Source organism: Nycticebus coucang, chromosome 12 (genome assembly GCF_027406575.1).
Source record: "Nycticebus coucang isolate mNycCou1 chromosome 12, mNycCou1.pri, whole genome shotgun sequence".
Classification (NCBI taxonomy): domain Eukaryota; kingdom Metazoa; phylum Chordata; class Mammalia; order Primates; family Lorisidae; genus Nycticebus; species Nycticebus coucang.
In genome coordinates, this window is record NC_069791.1 from 16233575 (window position 1) to 16260414 (window position 26840).

General features: G+C 52.6%; 2 protein-coding genes across 2 annotated transcripts; both read right to left on the reverse strand.

The window, feature by feature from the left end:
• Positions 1-8598: 8598 nt before the first annotated feature.
• On the reverse strand, positions 8599-13296 carry AQP6 (aquaporin 6). Its single transcript, XM_053556276.1, has 4 exons — positions 12720-13296; positions 11786-11944; positions 11487-11567; positions 8599-10815 (listed from the first exon to the last, which is right to left on the reverse strand). The coding sequence occupies exons 1-4, from the start codon at positions 13119-13121 to the stop codon at positions 10615-10617; spliced, it is 843 nt and encodes a 280-aa protein (XP_053412251.1). The 5' UTR covers positions 13122-13296; the 3' UTR covers positions 8599-10614.
• Positions 13297-19868: 6572 nt separating this feature from the next.
• On the reverse strand, positions 19869-24335 carry AQP5 (aquaporin 5). The gene is made up of 4 exons (XM_053557683.1): positions 23117-24335; positions 21888-22052; positions 21362-21445; positions 19869-20590 (listed from the first exon to the last, which is right to left on the reverse strand). The coding sequence occupies exons 1-4, from the start codon at positions 23897-23899 to the stop codon at positions 20405-20407; spliced, it is 1218 nt and encodes a 405-aa protein (XP_053413658.1). The 5' UTR covers positions 23900-24335; the 3' UTR covers positions 19869-20404.
• Between the last annotated feature and the right edge of the window lie 2505 nt (positions 24336-26840).

Sequence of the window (26840 nt, forward strand, 5' to 3'; positions counted from 1 at the left end):
AAGGTGGGTCAGACTTCCATGTTGCCACAAGCTCACACAGTAGGTTCTCAGTCAGTATGCTTTGATAAAATAGTCTTGGTGATGACTCAGGTTTCAGCCACTGGTGTGAAAAGCTTTTAAGCATGCAGAGTTGGGGCGTGTTAGCCATTGTGCTTTTAGCATAAACAGAGTCTGGAGAATGGCCACTTAACCTAAGAACTTAGTAATTTTGGGTGTGTGTGTGTTCCCTGTAGCTGGTATATTTTGTAAATAAGTGAAGGCACCAGGCCAGGAGGTCCCTGACTTGTGTAATTTATTAGACACTGGTTCTCAGAGCTGTATTTGTTGATGGTTTCTATTCACAAAGTCAGGTGGAAGACAGCTTGACATCACCAGGAATAACCTTGTAGTGTGTGGGAGCTTTGTCCTCAGCAGTCGTGTGGGACGGGGAAGGAGGCCACTTTTCCGGGACTCATAGTTGGAAGCAGGAGTTTTTCCTTTTGTCTACCTTCTCCCTCTATAACTCTTGCCAGGCTTCATTTTAGCTGCATTGTTTTTTATATAGCATTATTCTCATATCTCACACAGTTGGGCACCATCTGTTTGCTAGGCTCTGAATCATGTAAGTGCATACTTAGACTTCTAATAAAGCACTTGCCAGTTAATACCTTCTTTGGTCACCACTGAAGATGGAATTATGAACCAATTCCCCATAAATCCTCTAGGGAATTTAGTATGGTGATTTACCATGTACAGTGTGCTTTCATTTATCATCTTTCTTGATCTCACCCATGTGAGGGGAGTAGGACAGGTGATGCTATCCCATTTGACAAATTCAGAAAGATGATTTGGCTCAAATACCCACCAACTAATGTGTAGTTTTCCTGGGGTTAGGACCTGGGAATTTTAGCTTTTAGTCTGGAGGTCAGCTAGAGTGCTTGCTACTGCAGACTTCAGCATCCTAGGGCCTATTTATGTATTATTAGGTACCTAAATGCTAGGAGATGGGGCAGTGCCTGTGGCTCAGTGAGTAGGGTGCAGGTCCCATATACTGAGGGTGGCGGGTTTGAACCCGGCCCCGGCCAAAGAAATAGCTGGGCACTGTGGCAGGCACCGTAGTCCCAGCTACACGGGAGAGGAAGACAATCGCCTAAGCCCAAGAGCTGGAGGTTGCTGTGAGCCGTGATGCCATGGCACTCTACCGAGGGTGACAAACTTGAGACTCTCCCCCCCCCAAAAAAAATAAATAAATAAATAGCTAGGAAACAGCCTTTGCTTTGGAGTCCCTGTTACTTGTATCCCATGTAAGGAAGGCTTGTTCTGCTAAGTGAGAAACTATAAAATAATAAAGCTATAGAGAGAGATGATTGTTTAATGTTTTGAGAGTTCTTCCCACCATCATACAAACTTTTGTAAGTCACACCCAACCTAGAGCCATAATGGTTCCACTGAGGACAGTATGTGTGTGGTTAGTAGTTATGCACACTCAACACATAACCTAGAAAGAGCAGGGAGACCCAGACTGCTGGAGAAGGCATTTGGGACAGAATTTCCTAGTGGTTGGGGTTATTGTCTGGTAGAATGGAAGCCCTGGCCTTGTGATCTGGGGCTGATTTCTGTGTGAAAGGAAAATGAACTATGTGAGCACTTGAGGTTGCTCCTAGCAGTTAGTCTGTTCTCAGGCCACTCATGTATGTTGTGTGTGCTCTGAAGCTCAAAGCTGAGGACAGGCAAGTCTCTGAGCCAAAGCCATCAGCTTGCCTCTAGAAGTGTGTCAGCGGATTAACTTATTGGCTTTCCCCCTGAGTGGCATTAGCTCTCACCCTGTCTCATGTTCACCATCTGGCTTTCGAGTAAGAAGTCTTCAAGTGATCTCTCTTCAGCAGGCTGCTCAGTGCCAGGGCTTTCCGAGGGCTTTTCAGCTTTCTCCCTCCTCAACCTTGAGGTACTATGTGCTCCAAAAAGAGGTAGTCTGTCTATTGTGTCCACACGTATGCATACTTTCTGCCTCAGAGAGGGCAAAAAATAAAACCAGCTCAAAGGTGAATGAATCTTGGTAGTTAGTGACCTAAACTCTTCTTGTTGTCAAAACTAACAAGTGGATCTATCTTTGGGTTAGTTGCCCTCCCCCCCCCCACCCCCCCGTGCCCCCAACCACTGCCCAGGGCTAGAGTCACAAGGAAACATAGGTTAGATTTTGAAGTGGAATTGGCTTCTACCACAGTGAAAGCTTTCTTCCTGTGAGATGATAGTTTGTCCAGATTTTAGTAGAGGGAGGGATTCAGAGAGGCTGAGATACTTTTTCCTTTGTTGGAAAGTGAAGGCTGGGGGTGGAGGTGTTTAAATGAACCACCTTCCTTCCTCCTAGGGAGCTAGCTGCTTTCTCCTCCTAGGCTAATATGCATTGAATGGGGCTAAATGCCTGATGCTTCTGGACAGAGTCCAACCCCTCAGCAGAGCAGCCACACTGTGGAGATATAGCTGCTGGCATTAAAGGGCTAAGCCCTTTCCAGCTGCTTTCTCTAACGGGAACCGCCTGCAGTCAGCAGCTTAAGGGAACTGTCTTAGCTCGATTAGGAGGAAATGACTAATCTCTGCATCTTCTCAGGACACTGTTCTGGAGGTAGTAGGGAATATAATCCAGTGGGGTGGGAAGTAGTTGGATAATGGTGTTGGAGTGGTAGCCTATTATCTTCCCAAAATTGTGGTCCCAGCTTGGTGTGGTCTGTGTTTTGTTTGGTTCCATGAAAAAAATGGCCTCTCCCCGGCACTGAGGGAGAGGAGATATTATTCACTCCTATGGGTTGCCTGGGTACTTAAAAGCTGGTATAGTTGGGTGGCACCTGTGGCTCAGTGAGTAGGGCGACGGCCCCAGATACTGATGGTGGCAGGTTTGAACCCAGTCCTGGCCAAACTGCAATAAATAAATAGCCAGGCGTTGTGGCGGGCACTTGTAGTTCCAGCTACTTGGGAGGCTGATGCAAGAGAATCGCCTAAGCCCAAGAGCTGGAGGTTGCTGTGAGCTATGACACACTCTACCAAGGGTGACAAAGACTCTGTCTCTTAAAAAAAAAAAAAGCTGGTATAGCAATAGATGTGTGGAGTTGACAGCATATGAGAGCGATGGTATCCATTCCCCTCAGAAGAGGGAGAAAAGACTTGAGATCCTCTAATATGGATGCCACTTTGGTCTTCCATTCCTCTTTTCATTAAAACTTAATTTGGCTGAGAGGGATGGCCCATACCTGTAGTCCTAGCACTTTGGGAGGCCAAGGCAGAAGGATTGCTTGAGTTTGGGAGTTCAAGACTAGCCTGAACAAGAGTGAGACCCTCATCTCCACTAAAATTAGAACAATTAGCTGGACATCATGGAGTGCACCTGTAGTCCCAGCTACTCTGAGAGACTGAAGAAGGAGGATCTCCTGAGCTGAGCCCAGGAGTTGGAGGTTGCAGTGAGCTACAGTGAGGCCACTAAACTCTATCCAGGGTGACAGAGCGAAACTCTTGTTTCAAAGAAACATACCCCTCCCCGCAAAAAATTCCATTTAAAGAGCCAAGATTTAAATGGTTTTATTGATTATATGATGTGCTTTTAAAATATATTACTAATATGGCTGGGTACGGTGGCTCACGCCTGCAGTCCTAGCACTCTGGGAGGCCCAGGCTCACAGGTTCGAGACCAGCCTGAGCCAGAGCAAGGCGTCATTTCTAAAAATAGCCAGGTGTTGTGGTAAGCTCCTGTAGTCCTTGTTACTTGGGAGGCTGGGGCATGAGAATTGCTTTAGCCCAGAATTTGAAGTTGCTGTGAGCTGTGACACCATGGCACTCTACCCAGGGTGACAAAGTGAGACTCTGTCTCAAAAAATAAAATAAAATAATATATAATTATCTCTGAGACTTGGGACATCTTACAATCAGTGGTGTCTTACAAATATGATGCAGTGTTTTTTCTTTGTTAGCTCATAAAAATGGTGGTCTCACAAGCAATGTCTGGTGTGAAAGTGTCAGCTGTTCACATGAGATAGGCTGTTGGCTGGACCACATGTGCAGGCCAGGGAACTTGCTAGTTTGCGATGTCAAAGAGGTATTAAAACAGGGAGTTCCTCAGGTCTGGAGGGAAGCTGCAGTATAGGAAAAGCAGAGAACACAAGGCTCAGCCCACACACCTGGCACGAAGGAGGAGGCAAGTGATGTGTATGGTAGGGTCAAAATCTGTCCCAGTCATGACCCTCAGGAGCCTTTACATGGACTCCTGCATCAGGAGAGGAGGGAGAAAGCCATTGTGAATCGGTGATTATATGACCAAAATTACAGTATATCCTGATGGATGTAACACACGAAGGATCAGAGATGTTAGCATCTCTGGGGGGAGTTGGGAATGTTTGTTGCAATCCTTTGTCCAATTTGCTCACCCAATCCATAACATCAGAGGAAGGTCTTTCCTCCCTTGAAGCTAGAATTCTGTGATTTGGGCACCAACCCAAAAAAGGAAAGCCTATCTCACAGGACAGATAGTAAAGATAAGGAACCTCCTGCCCTGAAATGAAATGTGGGCTAAACAATACATAGTTTTGAGAAGGTTTTCCTGTTTAGGTAGAGACAGGTGTTCAAATAACTATGAAGTAGTGTTAATTCAGTGCCAGGGTAGAGGTGGGTGCAGTGCTGTGAAAGGAACTCAGTGGAGGGAGGGAGATGGAGGCTCAGAGAACCTCAGAGGTCATGACAAAGCTGGAACTCAGGCTGAGGAAGGCAGCTGGTGGGGTGTGGGGGACCAGAAGTATGTTCCCAGGCAGAGGCCCCACCTCCAGTCTGTTGCTCTAGAGCTGGATGGCCTAACTGCTGGTCTGGCCTCCTCTCTGACCATGGGCTGGGACTCGTTCTTTCTGTCCATGGGGATAGAGTGCTAGTTATTGGTTCCCGCCTGTCTCTGGTCTCCTCCACCTCCAGCTCTGACAATAGCTGGCCCTCTATCTGCCTTAATCAGAGCTCTGAAACATTGTTTTTCAGTTCCCCCTTTCCTGCTAATTAACTGCAGCCTATTAATTAGTGTCATTAGACTCCCTACTCCCATGAACCCCATCTACTAACCATGCCTCACCTCCCCAGCTTTTGTTAAACACATGACTGTGCCTTCGTATAGCTGCCTCTCCCTGAGAAGTAATTACAGATCTTGGCGGTGCTGACCCCCTGCCCAGATGCCCACAGTGGCCACAGCTTGACCGATGCTTCATCTTGATTAGCTCTTAACTTCTTCCCTCCCTCCCTGTCTTCTTTGACATTGCCAGGGCCTGGCACTAAGCTGTAGGTTAAAATTCCTATTAATAACAAGCATCAAGCTCCTTTTTCCTTGGGCCTGGTTTCTGCATTCCCTGGTGCTGCTCTGGGTCATGGAGACAGTGCTGTGGGGCCAGTGGGACTGAGGCGATCACCTCCCCTGACCTAGTGGAGTCTCCCACCAAAACCCAGATCAGCTTATTCCTGATCACTTGACCTTGTTGTAGATAACAATAATTTTGGTCTGTGCTACCCCTTTAATCCTCAGCCCTGATGTCAGCTCCTTTTTATTTGTTTATCTTTCATGTAAAATGTCAAATCCTCAAATCCTGGTGACTTTTCACCCCTTTCTCACCCCACTCAGCTTCTTTTTTTTTTTTTTTTTTTTGGCTGGGGCTGGGTTTGAACCCGCTAACTCTGGTATATGGGGGCCAGTGCCCTACTCCTTTGAGCCACAGGCACCTGCCACAACACCTAGCTATTTTTTGTTGCAGTTTGGCCGGGATCGGGTATATGGGGCCAGTGCCCTACTCACTGAGCCACAGGTGCTTGGCCCCTCCCACTCCCCCTTTTTTTTTTTTTTTTAATTTGGCCGGGGCTGGGTTTGAACCCGCAACCTCCGGCATATGGGACCGGCGCCCTACCACTCCCCTTTTTTTTTTTAAAGACAGTTTCACTTTGTTGCCCCCAGTTGAGTGCCTGGCTTCATAGCTCACAGCCATCTTAAACTCTTGGGCTCAAATGCTTCTCTTGCCTTGGCCTCCCAAATAGCTGGGACTATTGGCTCCCACCACAGTGCCTGGCTATATTTAGAGATAAGGTCTCACTCTTGCTCAGGCTTTTCTCCAACTCCTGAGCTCAAGCAGTCCACCTGCCTCAGCCTCCCAGAGTGCTGGGATTATAGGTGTGAGCCACCATGCCCAGCCCACCCCACCCCCACCCCCAGCTTTCTTACCCTCATCCCCTGAATCTCCCCCAACCAACTCTCCCAGCTGTGATTACTTCAGTGTTGTATTTCTCTGTTCTGGGAAGGCCCTTATTTCTGTTCCCTTAATTCTTGACTCTTCTCTCCTCTAGGATTCTTCCCTTTCCCCCCAAACACATGCTCTCCCATTAGCTCAAGCTAAGCCTAGGGCATGGGAAGGAAGTGGTCCCTTATTTATTAACAGCCCAGGCCTCTTTAGAAACTGCAGGGAAAGCAGCTGAGCTCGTGGAAGATGTAATGCAGTCTACCTTGATGATGATGGGGGTAAATTAGCCACCAGTGATTGAGATCTGACTATATGTCAGGCATGGTGCTAGACACACCTCATGTAGTTCGTCCAGCACCCTTTTGACTATATTCCATTTTCCAGATGAGGAAAGGCTCAGGATCCTTGACTAACTTGCACAAGTTCACACAGATAGTAATTGCCTGACTTGTATTTAAACCCCTATGCTACATAGGGATGTGTAGTTTTTTCTTTTTATTTCTTTTCTTTTTTCTTTCTTTTTTTTTTGTTTTTTGAGACAGAGTCTCACTGTGTCATCCTTGGTAGAGTGCTATGGCATCACACAGCTCACAGCAATCTCAAACTCATGGGCTTAAGCGATTCTCTTGCCTCAGCCTCCCAAGTAGCTGGGAATACAGGCATCTGCCACAATGCCTGGCTATTTTTTGGTTGTAGTTGTCGTTGTTTGGCAGGCCCGGGCTGGATTTGAACCCGCCAGCTCCAGTGTATGTGGCTGGTGCCCTAGCCACTGAGCTATAGGCACTGAGTCGGTTTTTTCTTTTTTTAAAAATTTTAGTCCACAGAATTCTTTGGGGCAAAATGATTTTCTTTGGAAAGTGAAAGTTTCCAGGTCATTGTGCTACTACTCCTCTTCCTCCTGCAGTCCCAGGAAGCCAAATGTGTCTCCCAGCCTGGCCCCTTCCTGGGCTTTTCCCCCTTGCACAGTGTGGTCCCTGATCAGGTCTGTCCTCTACACCTGGAAGTAGCAGGTTAAAGATGAGCAGTGGGGGTGGGAAGCAGGGGCTTCCTGCCAGCCAATCGGAAAGCGATTGCCTAGGCTCTGAGCGAGGCATCATCTGCTCCTGCTAAGACAATCATCAACATAAAAGGCTAATTGTATTAATCACCAAGGCACCAGTCCTAGTCTCCCTCCCTTTTAGGAGAATTATGAATTGCAATTGCAGATGGCTCCACTGATTGAAGGCAGTGCTCAGCAGGGAGAAGGGTCAGATCAGATTACACACCATTAATTAAAAACTTCCCTGACATCCGGGAGGAAGAGAATACATACCAAGAGCTGGCCTGGTGGGTCTCTGTCCTTCCCATGCCCCCTGCCCTGACACAGACCCAGGGACTGTGATGATGAAGCCTGCTTCCCCCAGCTGGAACCACTGAGACTCAGCTCATCAGAGGCCAGCCCTTCCATCCTCCAAACAGATGGCCTGCTGTCCTATTAAAGGGCTCCAGAGGAGGAGAAACTATCCTTTGGTTGCTTATTTCCATGTCTAACTTTCGATGCTCTTCAGCTTCTAACCTAATTCCTCGTTTCTCAAGCTTATTTCCTCTTGCTCTATTCTGACAGAGAACAGCTTTAAAGAACTATTAATGAAAATGGCCTCCCAGCTTTCTCTGCAGGCAACCACCCTTACTTTGGCCTGTAAGTTCCTGGGACAGATGTTATGGAGCCTGCTCTGGAATAGAGGATGGAGACTCCAGTGTCCGGCTGTGCACCTTCTTCCCAGCTCCTGCTTGGAAGCATAGGCTTCTCAGTTGCTGTCATTTTGGCTTATGGGGAGTTGTAACTCCTGAATTTTCCTCCTTGATCTATCACTGCCTCTTCTTCCTCCCCAGCTGCCCAGTTTCATTCATTCATTCACCAAACTTTTATTGAGCACCCACCATGTGCTTGACTCTGGGGACACCAATAATTTGTCAAGGAGCTTACTGTAGTAGTTCCACCAGCATCCCCCACCCCCTAGTTCTTGCTTCTTTCCTGTGGCTGCAGCTTGTGTAAGCCCCTGTGGAGCTCTATTTTAGAAAATTCTAAGCTGGCAGCTAAGGAGACAGTAAAGGTCCACGCTCCTGAGCTGGATGACCTTTAGTAAGTCAACCATATTATCTGTATGCGCACGCACTCACGCCCAGCTGTCCCTGCTCATAAAGGGCACAGGCAGCTCTGAGAGATTGAAGATGGATGAGTGGGACACATCTTGGAGAGATGTAAGTAGTATCTCCACTGATACTACAGAACAGCTGCTAGGGCTGCAAGTACCAGGGACTCAGCTACTGCACTGGTCACAGGCCCATTACCCTGCCTTTGAAAGACTTTGGCAGCCTTTTCCCATCCTCGGTTCCTTAGGAGACATCATGAAAAAAGGACCTATCTTTTACATGGATTTGGTTGCTATATCTCAGGATACCATGGTGATGAGCGCCATAGAAATGAGAATTGACTTTTATTGGCTTGTCTCTTAATTCCAGGGACCCTCCCCAAGACCGCCACACCCACAAAGCTCCTAGGTCAGCAGACCCAAGAGAAAAGGAGGGAAGGTCCCTGCTAAGTATATCCAGTGAAATGAGAGAAAAAAACGACTCTCTCCTCCCTCCCTCTCAATCATCTTCCTCTCGGTTCTCTCTTCCCACCCATTGCCAATAGAAATTGTATTCAAACCTAATAATTACAGTAACAGCAACAATAATCATTTATTGGGGTTGTTTTTCTAGCATTTTTACTACCAAAAGCATTTTCCAACTTCTTGTTTTCACAGCAGTTCTTGGGGGGAGGATTGTGTCCATTTATAGCTAGGGAATCTGAGATCCAGACAGGACCCCAAGTCATGGGCAGAGTAGATATACAATAGTATTTAAATCTTAACCAATTTGGAGTTCGGTAGGCCTTTGAAGGAACTGAACCTCAAATCTCAGTTTCCTGGGTCATTCTCAGGTTCCCACCATCCTTAGGACTTATTTGACAGCTTTTGGGGGGATCCTGGTAATGATAAGAAGGAAGCAGGAGATGGCTTTCTTTGACCCAGGTTATGAACAGAGGGCATGGTTAGGGTCTTCCGTCTCAGGATTGTTCCTGTGAATGTGGCTGTGGGATGGAAGCCAGGGCAAACGACTGGGGAGAGCTTACCCTGGGAAAGGCCTGTCCTGCTAAGACCTCCTGCCTGTACCCTGACCCTCTGCCAGCCTGAGAAAAGGTTCTCTGTGTCAGTTCTCCCCTAAGGTGGGGTTCTCTCCTGAGTATGTAGAGAAGTGAGGAATGAAGATCTTTTAGGAGGTCAGTCTCAGTCTTCAGGAAGCCCCTAGTCTGAGAGGGGAACCATGGCTCCCAAACTATAGCCAAGGGTGGAAGAATCCCTCTCAAAAGCTGAGAGGCTGTTTCAGGGCCAGATTATTCCAGGAAGCTCCTCCTCCAGGGTTTCCTAAGGTCCCTGGGCCCCTCAGTGCCTAAGCAGAGTAGCCATCTGGACTCTAATTTCCTTTTCCCCCAAGACATAAGGCTCTGGAGGCTCAGGACTCCCACTGGGGTCTAGCTGGGCGAGGGAAATGAAGAGAGATTATCAAGTCCCTTGTCTCTCTCTGCTCTCTGTCTTATTAAGAGATAGGAAGAGAGGCTGGGCACTGCACTCACACCTGTAAGTAATCCTAGCACTCTGGGAGGTTGAAGGGGGAGGATCGCTTGAGTCAATCACTTCACAAGCCTGAGTGAGAGCAAGACCCTGTCTTTACAAAAAATAGAAAAATTGATTAGGCATTGTGATGAATGCCTGTAGTCCCAGCTACTTGGAAGGCTGAGGCAGGAGGATTGCTTAAACCTCAGAAGTTTGAGGTTGCTGTGAGCTAGGCTGATGTCATGGTACTCTAGCCTGGGTAACAGAGTAAGATGCTGTCTCACAAAAAAAAAGAAAAAGGAAAAAGAGAGAGAAGGTCTAGATCAGGGGTCCTCAAACTGTGGCCCGAGGGCCACATGAGGCGGTGTGATTGTATTTGTTCGCATTTTGTTTTTTTACTTCAAAATAAGACATGTGCAGTGTGCATAGGAATTTGTTCATAGTTTCATTTTTTAAACTATAGTCTGGCCCTCCAATGGTCTGAGGGACAGTGAATTGGCCCCCTGTTTAAAAAGTTTCAGGACGCCTGGTTTAGAGGGAGTGTACTAGACAGATTTGCTCCTGGATTCTTTCCATCTAGAAATGTAATGCCAGGGAGAGGGTTGGCACCCCCTGCCCTACCCTGTTAGGATAAGGTGTCAAGCCTTCCCACCACCTCTTCCCAGGAAAACCTCAAATTAGATCATAAAAGGCACGTTGCCCACCTACAGGGCTCCTCTCTGAAACAAGGTTGTGACAAAGTCTCTGCCACCTCACACACTCTCCATTTCCGTGTCCCCTGAACTGGATTGGGATTCTTTCTTCTGGGGCTCCACCCCTACCACTCTCTCCACCTCTGCAGTGCCTGTGAGGATGGCCAGTCGCTGGGCCAGGGTCTTGGTGTCAGGGAACAGGATAAAGTTGTAGATCAGTGAAGCCAGGACAGCTCCTGTCAGGGGTCCCACCCAGAAGACCTGAGGAGAAGGAAGTAGATCCCCTACCCATGAGCTGTCAGCACCATCAGTGGCTTTGGGGTGCCTGCCTGCTTCCCTAGGGCTGACCCGGTCTCCCAAGTCTTCAACTGTTAACAAGGTGGTAAACATGAGAACCACAGTCCTGCCTCCTGAGCTCTCATGGTGAGGGGACCTTGCCTTCCATGAATCTGGGCCCTGGCTGTGTAGCAATGGTTGGGGCCAGGGGGCCAGTCTCCTCTCCCCGTCCCACCTCCTCCATTTTAGCCGTGAGTCCTGGCTATTGCTGTTTCTATCTCTGCTGGTGTGTCTTTCTCTATCTGTTTATCTTTTTCTTTATCCAAGTTTGAAAATTGATTCAGCTGGAGGAAGTGAATAAGAAAACAGCCAGGTCTTAAAGTTTGGGCCAAAGCTTCAGCTCCTGACCTGGCCCATTCTTTGCCAGTCCATTGGACACCTGGGATATTGAAGTTGGAAAGAAAGAAGTACAAGCTGGGACACTGAGAAGCTGGCATTCTGAGCTTAGGGAAACCTTCACACTGGGGTGAAAATGGTGGTGGTGATGTGGGTTGTCTCCCCAAGTCTTTGTGGACTCAACTATTGACAAAACCTAATGTTTACTATCCCTACTGAAGCCCTTTCCCTTCCCCATGGCCATGAGCAGAGGGTCTCACCCAGTGTACTGTGAACTTCCCGATGATGACAGCAGGACCGAAGGAGCGGGCTGGGTTCATTGAGCAGCCAGTGAAGTAGATCTGGAGAGCAAGTGCAGGGTCAGGGTGTGCAAAGGCAGCAGGTGCAGGGGCACAGTGAAGAGGCCTATGGAGCATCGTATCCTAGAGTGCAGGGACACCACCTCAGCCCCAAGGCCCGAGGGGCTCAGGAAGGGACACTTCTGGCCTTCAGGGCCCTGCAGCTTCCCCAGGGAGGGACCCAGTATATGCGTGTGTGTGGTGTCCCCTTTGCCCCTTACCCCAATGAGGTGGCCCAATGCCACAGAGATCCCAATCATGGTAGCTGGGGAACCTGATGTCTGACGGCTGTCAGTGGAAGCAAAGACACATAGCACCAGCTGCAGGGTCAGAACCAGCTCCACCGCCACTGCCTGGCCAATCGAGACACTGTTCCGGACCTGGGCAGAGAGGGTTATGCTGGAGTAGATGCAGACTCTGCCCATAGGATGGTGAAACCCCTGAGCTTGGTCTCCTCAGCTTTAGGATGGGTGACCCCTTACCGCTGCTCATCTCCAGGACTTGAGATCCGTGCAGTGGAGCTCACATCAGCCCTGGACACTTGCTCCCTGCAGGAGAGATTGGCACTCTTCCCACCCCACAGACTGGTTGGTTGGAGCTAGTGGTTTAGGAGGGGAAGGCAGGAGCTCAGGACTGGTGGGAAAGGGAAGGCCTGAGAAGCTGGAGATGCTTGTTTGAGAGGAGGCTAGGGTAGGAGAGGAGGAGGAGTTTGGGGAAGTAGATGGAACATAGGTGGTTAGGGGTCTGGGGTGGGGGAGTGAGGTAGGCTTCAGAGTTCTAGGGAAGGAGGAATTTGGGGAAAACAGAGGGTCAGAAGACTTGGGGTAGAGCTCAGAGAGGAAAATGAAGCACTTGCAGGGCCCCCTGCCTCTACTCACAGCCCTAGCCCTCCCTTGGCCACATCTACCCTTTAAATGCCTGGTCCTTCTCTGACTCCTTCCCCTTTGTGGTGGCTTCTTTCTTCATCTGTTCTTCACACCACAATTCCATTCTATTCTTCCTAGATTAAGGCCGTAGTGTGATTCCTTTGGGACCCAGTATCCAGCCAGAGCAGGTGTGGAACATGAGGCTGAGTTATTTCTTCCTCAGGTCTAGCCCCCGACTTGTGTGGACTCCCTCCTCCTGGCCCTGCCACGTGCCCCTCTTTGCACCTACCACATTAATCCCTATGGTTTCTCGGATGTCTCCTGGCGTGACTCCATAAAGCAGAGCGGCCCCTACGGTGGCCCCGGCCAGCTGGGCAACCACATAGGCCATAGCACGGGGCAGAGAGATGTGGGAGCTCACAAGGAAAGCCAGTGTCACAGCAGGGTTGGCGTGGGCCCCACTGGCCTTCCAGGTGACCTGCACGGCCATGGCTGTGGCCAGGTTGAAGGTGATGGCAATCTGTAGCACAGAGGGAAGTGCCGAGGGCCAGTGCAGCGCTGAGCCCACACCAAAGAACACATACAACCCCGTGGCCAGGAACTCGGCAAACAGTGCCCTGATGACAGCTGGCCAAAGCCTGCATGACAACATCCTAGCCCAGGCCTGCCCCTCTGGCTGTACAGCTTCCATGTCTTGTCTTGGCTGTCACTTCCTTTGTTCCAAGGACCTCTCCTCTGTCTTCTTGTCTCTTGTTTCTGGCCGACTCTGGCTTTCACCCTCTGTGGAGGTTTCTCCAGCCTCCACCAGCAGTGCTGCCTCCACCACTCTGCTGCCCCAAGGAGTGTACTGGTCAGACTGGCAGGGAGTGGGCCAGTGGGTTATGTGTGTCTGGGAGGGTGGGAGCTGTGGGTGTGGTGTGAGGGGTTGCTCACATGCCTGCCCCAGCCTGAGCTTACCAGACTGGGGGCAAGGAAGGAATGGAGGAGGCAGTGGGGAGGGCTATCCCTGGGTGCTGAGCTGGAACCTTCCAGGAGATTTTCTAGGGCTAGCCAGATCTAACTCTGCTCCAGACAAAGATCTGGCCTGAGGGTCACAGATGAAGGGTAGCATGGGATTTCTGAGCATTCATGTCCTAATGTCTGCTTTGATGGAGCAATATCACTCAGATCCCCAAGTCCAAGGCCTGCTTCAAGATCAAGGGGTCCTGTTCTCCTTGGCCCCCTTTTGTCTCTGGGCTCTGCCTCCAGATGGGCTGAAACTGTGCTGCGCCCCTTAAACCTATATGAGATATTAAGTGCTCTCCTCTATTCCCACCAAAAACCCCTCTCACAGAATGCAGATGTGAACAGAGTTGGCTTTGCTAAGGACTTGGGCCTGTGGGGTAGGAGGGCCAGAAGGGGAATGGGTTTATTCCACAGATAAACAGTATCAGGTCACACACATGGCAGGGGTACCTCTGCTGTGACCTGCTGTCCACCAGTGGATATTTCTGCTCCTCTTCACTCATTCCTCCCCACGTCTCTGCCTCCCCTCCCCCGCCCCTCCCTTCTCAGTTCCTCCCTCTGGGGGGCCAAAAAGATTCCTCTCCTTTCTCAGGCAAGGGCAGCTTAACCCTTTTTGTGGCTATGCTGGTCCTAAAATCACCTAGGCCCTAGGCCCCCAGCAGCATATCAAGGTATTTTTGGAAACAAAGTGTTCCTTCCTTAAGAATCTGCTAAACTATTGAAATAATAATCTCTTCTTAACCACATCTGGGTGCCCTGTTCTCACCCCTGGCCAATCTACCTGCCCACAGATGCCCCCTGTTTGTTCTCAGGATCCTCTAATGCAATCTGTCTCAAAGTGAGGTCCCTCTCTCTACCCCCAATCTTGTTTTTTCCAGCTCAGTTGGTGGTGCCTGGGAAGCATCCTTGACCCTCTCTCCCTCCTTCCCCTATACAATAAAAGCATCAGTTCCTGCTGATTTTGAATCCTAAATATCTTCTGACTGTGTCCTCTTTTGCCACCCCTGCTGCCCTGCAGCCTTTAACCAGTCTCTCTGTCTGCTCCCTTGCTCTGCTCCAATCAGTTCTCCATACTGCAGCCCCAGTACTAAAATGCAAATCTGATCGTGCTGCTCCCCTGCTAAAATCCTTCAAAGCCTCCCATTCCTCTGGAAGCTCTGTGCCTGCCTTCAGGGACTCTGCTCCTTCTCCCTCCCCTCTCCCCACTGCCTGCCTCATCCTTTACCCTCTGCCCCCCAGATGAACACTCTACTGGTCTCTCTTAGGAGGATGCTCTCTCTTCTTCCACTCCCCTTGTTTAGTTAACTCGTAACTCCCCCTGAAAGCTCAGCTTGGAGGTCACTTGCTCCATTCTTGGGCCTGTTGTGCTCCCATCACATCTAGGCATTTTCATATATTAGAGTCATCACAGGTTGCCCCCCAGGGGCAATGTAGTGGGGGGGGGGGCGGCAGGAACCAAATTTTGTTCTTCCCTACATACAGTGTCTTGAACAAAGGTTGCTATAGTAAGTTCACGATAAACATTTGTTGAATGAGTGAATGAATGAATAAAAACTTCTTGACCCCCTGGGGCAGACAGCCTCTTGTGCTGGTTTCATTTCAGCCTTATATCTATCCCCACCTGGGACTGAGCTCTCTCTACCCCATACCCCATGCCTCTCTACCCCCCTCCCCCCTCCCCCCTCATTCTCTTCCATGCCTCTCTGCTCCCCATCTGCGCTGCTGATCACTGCTGGAGAAACTCGCCCAGCCATGCAGATTGCTGCCTGACAAGTCCAAGGTCTGGCCTCAGCAGGGGTGGCAGTTCTGCTCAGCAATCTTTCCATGGCTGTTCCCCCATTCTTTAAGTCTTCCTCATTCTTCAAGTATCCTATTCACTCTGGCTTTCTCTCAGCAGATGACTGCCCCATGCCTCCCATCCCACTTACAAAGCCAAGTTACCAGGCAATACTTGTCCCACTCTTCCTCCCCAGCCATGGCCTCGCCAGCAGCTGTCACATACCCCCACCAGTGCCCTATGGCCTTGAAAAAGAGGCAGCCCTTCCCTTGTGTGCAAATTGGGGAACAGGAGATCCCCCTTGTACTCTTGGCTCCCTCTGAGCAGCAGTGGCCCTCTCTTGACAATCCCAGTCTCAGCTGTGGCTTTCACATCTCCCTTTGTCCTGGCTTCTTCCCTTTCAAGGTGCTTGGGTAATCTCAGAGCAGTGGAAAATCAAGCTTCCAGTCATCCACTCACTGCACTAGAGTCCCCTGCCACCTAACTGAAACTGCTCTGGAAAAGGCCACCATGCCCTCCTTTCTAGCTCTCCTCTCCCTTGGCCTGCTGAAGCACCTGCACTGCCAGCCATTTCCTTCCTGAAGCTTTTTTTTATGCCTGCCTATGTGGCATGGCCAACTCCTGGCTCTCCTTCCACCTCTCTGAGGGTGTCTTGTTAGCCTCTATCGATGGCTACTCTGCTGACCTTTAAACACAAGCCTTGTCTGTTCCTGGCCCACTGCTCTTCTCACTCCTGGTGACACTGCCTGGGCAGCCCTGTTGACATTGTGGCTTGTGTCCCCTCCACAAACTGTTGACTCACAACACTGCCTCCAGCCCAGATTTCTCTCTTGAACTCCAGACCACATGACCTCCCCACTGAACCCTCCATCCTGGGCCTCCTTATCCCTCTCCCATTGAGTGGCTTTAGGTCAGAACCCCAGAATCATCCAGATACCTTTCCTTCCCTCAGCCCACACTAAAGAGGTGACCAGGTTCCTGGTAGTCCTTTCTCACATCTGACACCTCTTCTCATTCTCATTTGCCACGGGCCCAGTTCAGCCCTTATTGTCTCTCCTTGGATTATTCCATTAACCTTATTGGGCTCTCCAACTTCACTACATCTGTACCCTTCCTCACCACTCTCTTCTCCACTGCCATTCCTTCCAAAAAAAAAAAAATGCAAAGCTGATTACATTACCCATTTGCTCAAAAACCTTCAATGGCTCCCCATTGCCTCAGGATACACATAGACATGGATATTCAGGCTTCCTCCCACTGCTCACCCTGCACCCTCTACCCTAGCCAGGTCAAACATTTTATACTTCCCCAAATGAGCTTCTGAGCCTTCTGTGTGCTGATTTTGGAATGCCTTTCCTCCTTGTCCCTCTCTCAAGACTTTGCACAAGTGCAGTTTCTCTAGGACGCCTGCCCCAACCAGCAGAGAAGTAGGGCTTGAATGAGGCCGGGGCTGGTTGTGGCTTCTGCCTCCTCACTGCCTCCACTGCTCCAGAGCAGACTTCCCTCCCTGCCTTACATAGGGAGTCATTCAATAAATGCTCAAGGGAGGATGGACTGTGGGTACCATTCCTCCCTAGCATGGTGGGCTCCCTGCCTGGGGCTTCTCAGTACCTCAAGGGCACCACTCTCCTTCCCTCCCTTCAGATAGGGACAGTAGAGGGCTTAATGGGCAGACACCAGTGCCTGCATGTGACCTCATCCCAGTTTCTGCCCTTGTAAAACTGGCACCAAATGGCAGCAATATTTATCTGTTGAGAGCTTTTGACAAGAAACTGAGAACATTCTGAACATTTCCATGTACATTGCACCCCTAACCAGCTGCTTAACTTCCGTGACCTCAGTATCCCCATTTTTAAAATGGGGGTGATAATCCCCACCCCACTCTGTGTTGTTAGGAGTAAATGTCCTGACACCCAGCTGAGTGCCTCCGAGTCAAAAAATGTTCGTTATTAGGATTGCAACTCCCTTCCCTCTCCAGTGAGACAACTGTGGGAGCAGGTGGTAGCCCCTGCCCTGGGCCCAGGAACCTGAGAGCATTAAGTGCAGTGGCAGCCTTTGTCCCCACTTGGCTTACAGCAGAACCTCCTTGAGCCCTGCCTGGTCTGGGACAAGGTCCTTCACCCCCTGAGGCAAGGCGGGCAGTGTGCAGGGCCTGCCCCAGCCAGCACCTTCCTGGCCCCAGGCAGTCCAGGGCTCTAATGCCAAGCTTTGAGCTCACTCATGCTCAGAGACCTTCTGCCAAGCCCTACACCTGGCTGCTTAGACTGCCTGCCAGTGTGAGGTCTGACAGAGGTCCTCTCAGGGCTCAGGGAAGACAGAAGGAGGAAGAGGGAGGGGAAGGAGGGAGGTCCTGGGAAAGAGAAGGAAGAATGAAAGCTTGACAAAAGGAAGGGCTTGAAGGTGGCTTCTGGAGCCTCATCTCATCAGTCACCACAAAACCTGGAAAAATCTGGAGGTCTGATATCCTCGTCCATTGGTGACAGCAGTGGAGAAAGCTGCGGCTGAGAGGAGCTCAGAGATCTGATATCCCCAGCAATCCCTCCTCCTGTCCACCCATCTAGACAGCCCTCTGCCCCCAATCCTCCTCCTCCTCTCCATCACAACACCATGTCCACTGTCTACCTGAAAACTGTGAAGCCCCTGGGGAGGTGAAGGGGAGAGAAGCCTCCTACAGGAGAACCACGCCTCTTCCTGAGTCAGTCTTCAGGTGGGGCCTCTGCGAGCACGTGGGGCCAGGCTTCATAGCCAGCCTAGCGCCCCGTGGGAATGAACGGTGGGGGAGGGTTGATGCGGCTCCACACACCCAGCAAACACAGCCCTTGGGTATACCTGAAGGTCTGTGTGGCTCCGAGCCCGAGAAGTGTGGGGTTCGTGTGTGCGTGCTCGCGGGGGACCGGGCTTTGTGAGCCCGCAAACCGGCGGCTCCTGGAAGATCTATGCAAGGAGCGCAGCGCCCCCTGCTGGCCAGACGGGCCCGATCCCTGCGACTCTTCAGCCCGAAGTCCTGGGGCCGGTCGGATGTTCCCCTGCGGGAAGCTCAAGGCACGTGATCTCCTCTGACCGGGTGCCCCCCACCCCGAGGGCCTGGCTCCCAATGGTCCGCCGTTCACCCTGGCACGTTTCCCGTTGCTAGGCTGGAGGGAGAGGCCAGCTTCCCAGTCGTGGCTGTGCCTGAACCTGAGACTTATAGAGACGAAGAGGGAGAGGGCGCCCCTCTCTTCTGCACCCCCGCCCAAATAGTGCGGTGGAGGTGGGCTTGGGGTAGGCTGCTTCCTGGTGGCCGCAGGGGACCCAAGCCTGAGAGACTCCCCGTGTCCTCCATCACCACCCCCGCTCTGGCTAGAGCCCAGACCCAGGGCTGGCTGACTGGGAGGCCGAGCGGCTGTGGATTCGGTGGACGAGGTTCCCCCCTGCTGGCCGAAGCTGGCGCTTGCACCCGGTGGCCCCGGCCCGGGCGGGCCCGAGGAGGTGGGAAGGTGCACGTGGCGCCGACCGTGAAGGCTTCGTGAAGGCTGGGGCCGAGGTTCACACACACGCTCTGCCACGTGGTGTTCACTGCAGACCCTGCACTAACCCTCACCAGCCAGGGTCTACAGCTTCTTCTGTCCCTTCTCAAGCCATCTCCTGGCTTGTGCCCCCCTCCTCTTCAGAGGCAAAACCGAAGACCAAGGGCAGAGGGTTTCCGAAGCCAGAGCAGCCGGCGCTCCGTGCACTCAGGCAGGCAGAGGCGGGTGGCTGAGGTCCCGGGGAGGCGCGCGTGTGCGCCGGTTTCTTTTCGCACCCCTTTACTGAGTGCACCGGCAGCTTATTTCTAACCATTGTTCTCATTCTCTCCGCACAGCCACCCATGAAGTAGGTGAAAGCATCCCTATTTTAGATGAGGTAATTAAAGCTCAGAGAGCTTATGTTGCTCAAAGTAGCGCAGCAAAATTTGACCAAGGGTTGTCCAGGCTGGGCGTGACTCCCACCACCTTCCCAGAAAGCCCACCAGACCCAGGCCTCACCTCTCATCCAGTCCCTACAACTGCCCTGGGAGGAAAGCAGTTTTTATCCTCATTTTACAGACCCAGAGATGGAGACCCAGACAGTTTAAGGGGCTTTCCTAGGGAGTGTCAGTGACAGCAAGAGCAGAGCTCCAGAGAGAAGGACAGTAGGGACACTGATGGGCAGAGGGAGGAGAGGAGGCCAGGAAAAGGTCTGGGCCTCATGGGGCTTCTGTAAGGGGACAAAGGATGGGCTGCTGCTGCTGAGCGCAGGCTCTCAGCATGGCACCTTTTTGAAAAATCAAGGTGCGGAGAAAGGAGCAAGGGCTGTGGCTCCTCTTTGTGACAGAACCTGGCTGGTCACCCCTTGGCATCTCAAGGGGCTGTGGTTGGTTCCCTCCTCCTCCACACACCCTGGCACTGCCCTCCTCAAGTGGCAGGGACTTGACATAGCTGAGGCCTCTAGCTCTGTTTACTTCTGTATCTGTTCTTCTCTTTCCCTGCCCAGCCCCCAGCTCTGATTCTCTAGGCCTCCCCTGGCCCCAGCGGCCCTTTCTTTCCACAGCAGACTTGTCCTGGGTCCCCTCGTACCCTGCAAAATCACCTTGGAAGATGTGGGAAGACAAGGGGAGGGCTGAAGGACCAGAGTGTCCCAAGGAGAGAGGCAGAGGTGTAACATGAGTATCAGCAGTTTATTGGAAAGCTCCCACTCCAAACACCAGCAGCCCCACTCCATCCATCCTCTACTGGAAATAAATAAGGTGGCACTCAGTGAGCCAGTCTATCTTCCTCCTAAGCAGCTCTGAGGGAGGGTCCGCTTCTGCCCACCTAGTGGCTGGGATCCCTATGGCTCTTGAGGAGGGGTTGGGGAGGGTCGGGGAGGCAGACTGCAGACCAGCCCTTTCTGGCCTGTGCCTGGGGCAGCCTGTGAGCCTGGTGCTGCTTTCACAATCTGAGGTCTAACCTCACAGCACTGCAGTCTGCCCTGTTCCAGAGAGACTCCTCCCCACCAGACCCCAGCCCCGGGCCCCCAACCCAAGAGTCCCATCATAGGTTCCTGCTCCCATCTCTAGCTATGCAGCCTGGGGAGACTGCACCTCCTCCTCAGCCGATAGGACCAACCACGGGGAAGGAAGCTTTGCTGTCATTTTTTTCTTTTCCCCCCGCTGTGGTCCAGGGGGTGAGGGGCTGGCCCCTGCCTGACACTGGTCAGCGGGCAGTCAGTTCCATGGTCTTCTTCCGCTCTTCCCGGTGCTCCTCCCAGTCCTCTTCAGGCTCATACTTGCCCTTGATGATGGCGACACGTTCACTCAGGCTCAGAGAATTGGGGAAGAGCACGTAGAAGTAGAGGATGGCAGCCAGGCCAGCCCCCACAATGGGCCCCACCCAGAAGACCTGGTGGAGACAGGGCCAGTGATCAGGGGGCTGAACCCCAGAGGACAGTCCCTTGGACCCTGAGAGGAGACGGGCATACAGACTTCCAGATCTCTACAGGGAAAGCCTTCCTCCCACCTAGGGGACATATATACTGTTGCCCCACTCCACGGTGACAGAGATATAGTACCCAGACTCTCAAAGGAGGCACACAGATCTCCAGAGGGCCAGGCTCCCTCCAACCACACCCTAAAGAGAACCAAACGAATCTTTGAAGGGGACATATGGATGCTCAGAGAGATTAACAGGACTCCTCCCACTACCACAGGGATAGAATCACAGACCCTGAAGAGAAAGTGACCATGAGCTCTCAAAGGAAGTGACAGAAAGATTGTCCAGAGGGACAGACGCACAGGAAGATTCCACCAACCCTTTCAACAGGGACAGATCAATAAAACATCTGAGAGGATAGAAAAAGACACCCAGAAGGACAGACACAAGATCCTCAGAGCAGATCAGCACAGTTCCCCTCTGTACCTCCATGAAGGTACAGATTCCCTTCCCTGGTGAGACAGACACTCACACCCCCTATCCCCAGGGGCTCAGACTATATAAACTCACTCCTGCCCTTCTGGCCAAATCCCAAGTCCCTTTTCCTGTCCAGCCGTGGCTCCCTGTTCCACTCCCAAGTTCTGGGCCCACAGTATCCAGAAAGTCCCTTCAGCTCGCAACTGTCACTGCTAGGTCTCCAGGCCCTCATGGTCAGGGAGCCAAGAGAAGGCCCAGACTCACCCAGTGTGAGGGGCTAAACCGATTCATGACCACTGCGGGGCCAAAAGAGCGGGCTGGGTTCATGGAGCAGCCAGTGAAGTAGATCTGGAAAGAGAGGGCGGTGGTGAGAAGGACAATGTTCCTGTCTACTCCTACAGAACCTGGACTCTTCCATGGTCACACAGCAGTCCATGGGCTCAGTCTCAAACTCAAGTCTCCCAATTTCTAGGTTGATAACTTCTCCTTCCAGGATCCCAGCTAGCCAGTTAATCACGGACCCTACCCATGCCCTATTCTTTTCTCTGTCCTGAGCATGGGCTTGAATCTGAGTCACCCCACCTCTTATTTACTCTTACCTTTCATCAGCCCAGAGAAGGTTTTGGAGGGTCAAGTCTGGGACCCAGTAGGGCCAGAGAGCAGCAGCCCTAAATCTAGGCCTTAAACTTTGCTGGACTCACTGGTCTGGTGGGGCTCCACTCTAGGACTCCATTATTTGCCTGCATGTCTGCCCCCACCCCAGCCCCAGCTGAGTATCAGCACTGCTCACTCCAACAAGGTGGCCCAGTGTGACAGACAGTCCGATGGACAGGGCCGGGGAGCCCACAGGGCTGGTGCGGCGGGAGTCAGTAGAGGAGAAGATGCAGAGTGCCAGCTGGAAGGTCAGAATCAGCTCTACCACCATGGCCCGGCCCTGGGTTGTGTTGTTGTTGAGCTGCAAGGGGAGGGAGGGTTAGGAGCTCTCAGCTTTCTGGCTTTATAACCTCGGGCCTGGGGAGAGGGGCTTTTGGTTTTCCAGGACATCTAGAGCACCTTGGCACCTGAAAACCAAGCCCTGCGCATGTTACCTCAGAGAAGCCATTATTGGAAGCTTGAAGCTCTGACCTGCGGTCAAGGGCAGAGTATCCTAGACACAGGCGCATCAACGGTTCTGCCCAGGCCCCACCTCCCACAAGCTGGCATTTACCCTTCTCCTGTGGGCAGTTGCCCAGTTTGCCTACTGCACCCCCAACCCGGCCTCCTGCCATGCCTGACCCGATGCTGGTGCCAACCTCAAACCCGTCTCTCCAGTGTGGCTGACTCATGGCTTGACAATGGCCGAGAAAATCCTCCTCTGTGTTTGATTAATGAACCCAGTTTGAATGGGGGGGGACTGAATCTGGGGCTGCAGGAGAGGGGAGGTGGCAGCAGGCAGGAGCAGGGGGTAGGGAGAGGAGGAACCAATATTCAACAGAGCTCACTATGCACTGGCACATTAAGGGGTTCATATCCATGGTTTCTAAATGTAACCCCCTTGACACCTGCTGTGGTAGGTATGACCATCTCTATATAATGGCTAAGAGAAATGAAACAGAGAGCTAGGATTACCCATGCCAGGATGACGACCCACTCTCTTCATGGGTCCATGACGCCACTCCACTGGGGAGCAGCAGACCGGGGACCACAAGGGACCCAAGAGGAAAGGAGAGCTCAAAAGTGAGACAGGAGCAAAGGCAGGAAGGAGTTTGGGGCAAGAGGGGAGGGTTAGCATGTCCCTGGAGAGGTGGCCAGGATGGGCCAGCAAGAGGAAGGGGCAGAGGAGGCAGCTAAAAGCATGGCAGGGGAGCCACACATAGGCCTGGAGATTCATGTTCTTGGCCTTAGGAGGCTCTCACCTTCTTGGCAAGGGCATGGACTAGTACACTCTGTTGCACCCATTTTTGAGATGAAGCATGGAGGCCTGGTCCTGGGCCCACCCCAGGGTCCCTTCTCCCACACCCGGCTCGGTGGGCCACTCACCGCATTGACGGCCAGATTGCCCCGGGCATTGAGTGGTGCCAGCCAGTAGAGGATGCCTGCCCCGGCAATGGCACCCACCAGCTGGGCCACCACGTAGAAGACAGCCCGGAGCAGTGAGATCTGATTGCCCAGCAAGAGGGCCAGGGTGATGGCTGGGTTGATGTGGCCGCCGCTCACAGGCCCCAGGGACTGGGCAAGGGTGGCTATGGCCAGGCCAAAGGCCAGTGAGATCTGCAGGATGGAGGGCAGCGCCGAAGGCCACTTGAGGGCTGAGCCGAGGCCAAAGAAGACAAAGATGAGAGTGGCTAAGAACTCAGCGAACACGGCCTTGAGGAAAGCCACAGAGCACACCTCCTTCTTCATGGTGGCCACCTGGGCCCGGGGGCTACGGCCGCGGCTGGGGGCGCCCGTCGGGGCAGAGGCTGCAGCGGCGGTGGCGGCGTTGGGGTTGGGGGCAGAGGGCTGGCTGCGAGGCGCTGCGCACTGTCCCGCACCCACTCCGTGGCTGGCGGCCTGGCGCGGGCCCCGCAGGGGCGCGCTATATAGGGGGCGGGCGCCCCGGAGCGGGGCGAGCGCGGGGGGGCAGTGGGCGGCTCCCGCGCTCGGGGCCCCGCGCAGCGCGCAGAGAGCAAGGTCGGCGGCGGTCACAGGCTCGCAACTCCCCGCGGCCCCGCGCGCCCCTGCCCCGGCGCCCGCCCCCCTGCCGCGGCAGCGACCGACCCGCCCGGGCCACGTAACCCAGGCGGCGGTGTAGACGGGACCCGCGGCGGCGGATCGGCGCATGGTGCGCTTCAGGCAGCCGCCGCGCTGTCCTCGGCGCTGTGCGCCCCGGGTCCCTGCGAGACTGGGCTCGGGCTCGGGCCCGGCTCCCCGGTGCGACAGACTGCCGAGTGTTTACCTCGCCCGGCCTTTTCCTCGGTCCCTGGTGTTCCCCTTTTCTTCTCTTCGGGCCCTTAGTCCAGCTCCTCCTTTTCCTCCTGCGACTGGAGCATCCTGACCCGACCTCTCCCCTGGCCGGGCCCGAGTGATGTTATTACCCGAGGACAGCGCCGCTCGGCTCCCTCTTTGCCTGTGCGGGGGCGGCCGCTGGCCGGGCTGGGCCGTGCGGGCGGCTCCCGGGCCGGGCGGCTCCCGCAGCCTTCTGTGCTTGGAGCGGGGGCGTGTGGGGAGAAGTGCCAGCCTTCCTCGACACCTCATCCCCGGGCAACACCTGCACTAGGCTGCAGACCCCCGGAAGGGCCCTCTCTGGGGAGTAGTCCCGGCCCCTCGGGCATAGCCCTCTCGGGGATCCCCGCAGACGGTGAAGCTGGGAGTTCCCTTTGTCGAGGGCACCGAAGGGGGTACGACCAGAGGCCGTGACACTCTGGAAATCCGACTAGGGGTGCAGGGAGAGGGGAGGAGGGTGCGCCACTCGCCTTCCTGCGGGGGCTCTCCTCTCTCACTTCTGCATCTCCGAATTTCCTTCTCTTCTTTCTCCTCCTCCTCTCAGTCTCCTTAGCCCCCCTAGTCTCTTCTTTTGAACCCTTATTCGGTCTTGGTTTCTTTCCTTTGGCCATCTCTCTCCTTTTCTCAGCCAGTCTTTCTCCAAACCCAGAGACGTCTCTTTCTCTCTCTCTCCCTTTGGCACTGTCTTCCTCTCTCTGCCTCTTTCTCAGTCTGTCTCTTTCTCAATCTTTTTCTCATTTCAGTCTGTCTCTTAAATTCTGTGCCTCTCCCTCCCTCACACTTTCTTCTTTTTTTTTCCGTCCTGCCTTTCACTCTTAGCCCGTCTCCGTTCATCTCTCTCCCCTCAGTCTCCTCTCTACATTCACCTTTCCTCTGCCTCTTTTACTTGCTGTGCTGTTCTGTTTTCTGTCTGTCTCTCCTTCATTTTCCAGGTCTGCTTTCTTACATGTGGTCTTTTCAGTCCCCCCAAAGTCAAGTCCTCTACTCCTGGCTTGGTCCACATTTTCTTCCCCACCCTCTCACCTCCTCTTTGCCCCCTTCCCTGGGAGCTTGCAGCCCCTCTCCGACCTGCAGCCTCTGCACCCCTCCCTCTTCCCATGCCCAGGTTCAACAGGTGGGGAATGAGCTGCAGGGTTCTCCAGGGCTTGGAGGAAGGTCAGGAACCCACCCGCAGGATCCAGGGAGGGGAGCTGCACTAGCGGCCTGCACCCTGTGAGTGCCCCTGAGAAGCACTTAGCACAGCACCTGGCACAGTTTAAGTCTCAGTAAAGTCTCTTTATGTTGTGACTATTAATTTTAAAAGCCCCCCTAAGGGTATAGTGTGGAGATAAGCTGAAGGGAAGGAGCCTGGCCCAAGGGCTCAGCAGGTGGAAAGAACAGGTGCCTCCTGCTGTCAGCCTGTCAGGCAGGGGCTGAGGGGAGGGGCCTGCAGGAAAGGCAAGGACCTGGAGCAGTGGACTCTGGGCTCCTTGGCAGCTAAGAGGCCAAAGAAAACAGGGGCCAAAGAAACCCTGCTATTGTTCCCACTCTGCTCTGGTATTTCCTGCTGTATCAACTCCTCCCCCAGGGATCTCCTCTTAAGGCATGACTATCTGTCCTTTCTTCCATGGGTCCCAAGGCTTTGCCCCTAGGGCAGCATGCCAGCCATCTATAGGGTTTTCTTCTGGGCCTGAGGCTCAGACTGGACAATATCCCTGATGACCCCAGGGGCCCTTGTGGGCCAGGCTCCTTCACTGTTAAACTTGTTTCCACTCTGTACCCTTCTACCTTCTTTCTCATCCTCTCTCCCTAGGCACCGTCTTCATGAACCCATAGGTCTCAAAGTCCAATGTCTTAGAGGGGAAGGACTCAGAAGTGCTCACAGGGGGCTGAATGACCCAGGGAAGCTCCTACCTGAGGATTTGAGCTTAGTGCTTTGCAGCTAACCTCAGACAAGAGCCCATTCTTGCCATTTCATAGATAACTAATCTGAACCTACCTATGAGGAAACCCAGACTAAGACATTACTTGCCCAAGATGGGAACCATGGGTTGCCACACAGATTGGTCACCAGGTGTAGGCCTGGTAAGGCCAAAGAAGGAAACTTGATTTGTTAAGGTTACACTCAAGGGACAGCTAACTCTGTTTCCTAGGCCTGTACCTGAGTCCCTTTCATTTCTCTAACCCTCAGTGTTACTCTGTCCTCAGGCTGTCACAAGAACCTACTGGAGCTATTGTGTCTTGGAATTGTCTTTGTTTGGCAGCCCCAGAGGAATGCTTCCCTGGGACCTATCTGGGATAGGATATGGGTCTCCCCATTTGAGGCAGGGGGATTAGAATCTCCCAGGGAGAGCCCCATCCCCTCTTCCCCTGGTATAGGGACCTCTGGATTCCTTGGGAGAAGTTGAAGGCTGAAGGCAGAAATGGTAGGGAGGTCAATCTGTCTTCTGGTGCTTTGGACAATAATGACCATTTTGAAGTTGTGGAAGAAACAGCATGTGTTAGCAAATGAGCATTTATTGAGTGCTTGGAATATGCAGAGCACTGTGCCAGACAAGATAGATGAGGGACAGGAAAATGTCATCCAAGAATTGGAAGGAGCCCTGCCCCCACAGGGTTTACAATCTAGCTGGAAGGCATTGCACATATACAAAAATCACAGCTTAAAGATAGAAAACATCAAGGCAACATTTGTAGGTGCAAAGTAGGAATGTGGGAATGGCTGCTTCTGAGACCCAGCTGTCAGCCATCTCCTCCCCTCAGCTCAGAGACTTCTCTTTCTCTTTCTTTTCTTTTTTTT

What these genes read in the sequence shown, in the direction of transcription:
- AQP6 (XM_053556276.1), bottom strand. Translation starts at nt 13,121, where the DNA reads ATGGAAGCTGTACAGCCAGAGGGGCAGGCCTGGGCTAGGATGTTGTCA. An exon ending in CATTGGGCCACCTCATTGGG is followed by an intron (nt 11,568 to 11,785) that starts GTAAGGGGCAAA and finishes CTTGCTCTCCAG; the next exon opens with ATCTACTTCACTGGCTGCTC. An exon ending in GGAAGTTCACAGTACACTGG is followed by an intron (nt 10,816 to 11,486) that starts GTGAGACCCTCT and finishes CCTTCTCCTCAG; the next exon opens with GTCTTCTGGGTGGGACCCCT.
- AQP5 (XM_053557683.1), bottom strand. Translation starts at nt 23,899, where the DNA reads ATGCGCCGATCCGCCGCCGCGGGTCCCGTCTACACCGCCGCCTGGGTT. An exon ending in GCAATCTGGCCGTCAATGCG is followed by an intron (nt 22,053 to 23,116) that starts GTGAGTGGCCCA and finishes CTCCCCTTGCAG; the next exon opens with CTCAACAACAACACAACCCA. An exon ending in GGTTTAGCCCCTCACACTGG is followed by an intron (nt 20,591 to 21,361) that starts GTGAGTCTGGGC and finishes TGTCTCCACCAG; the next exon opens with GTCTTCTGGGTGGGGCCCAT.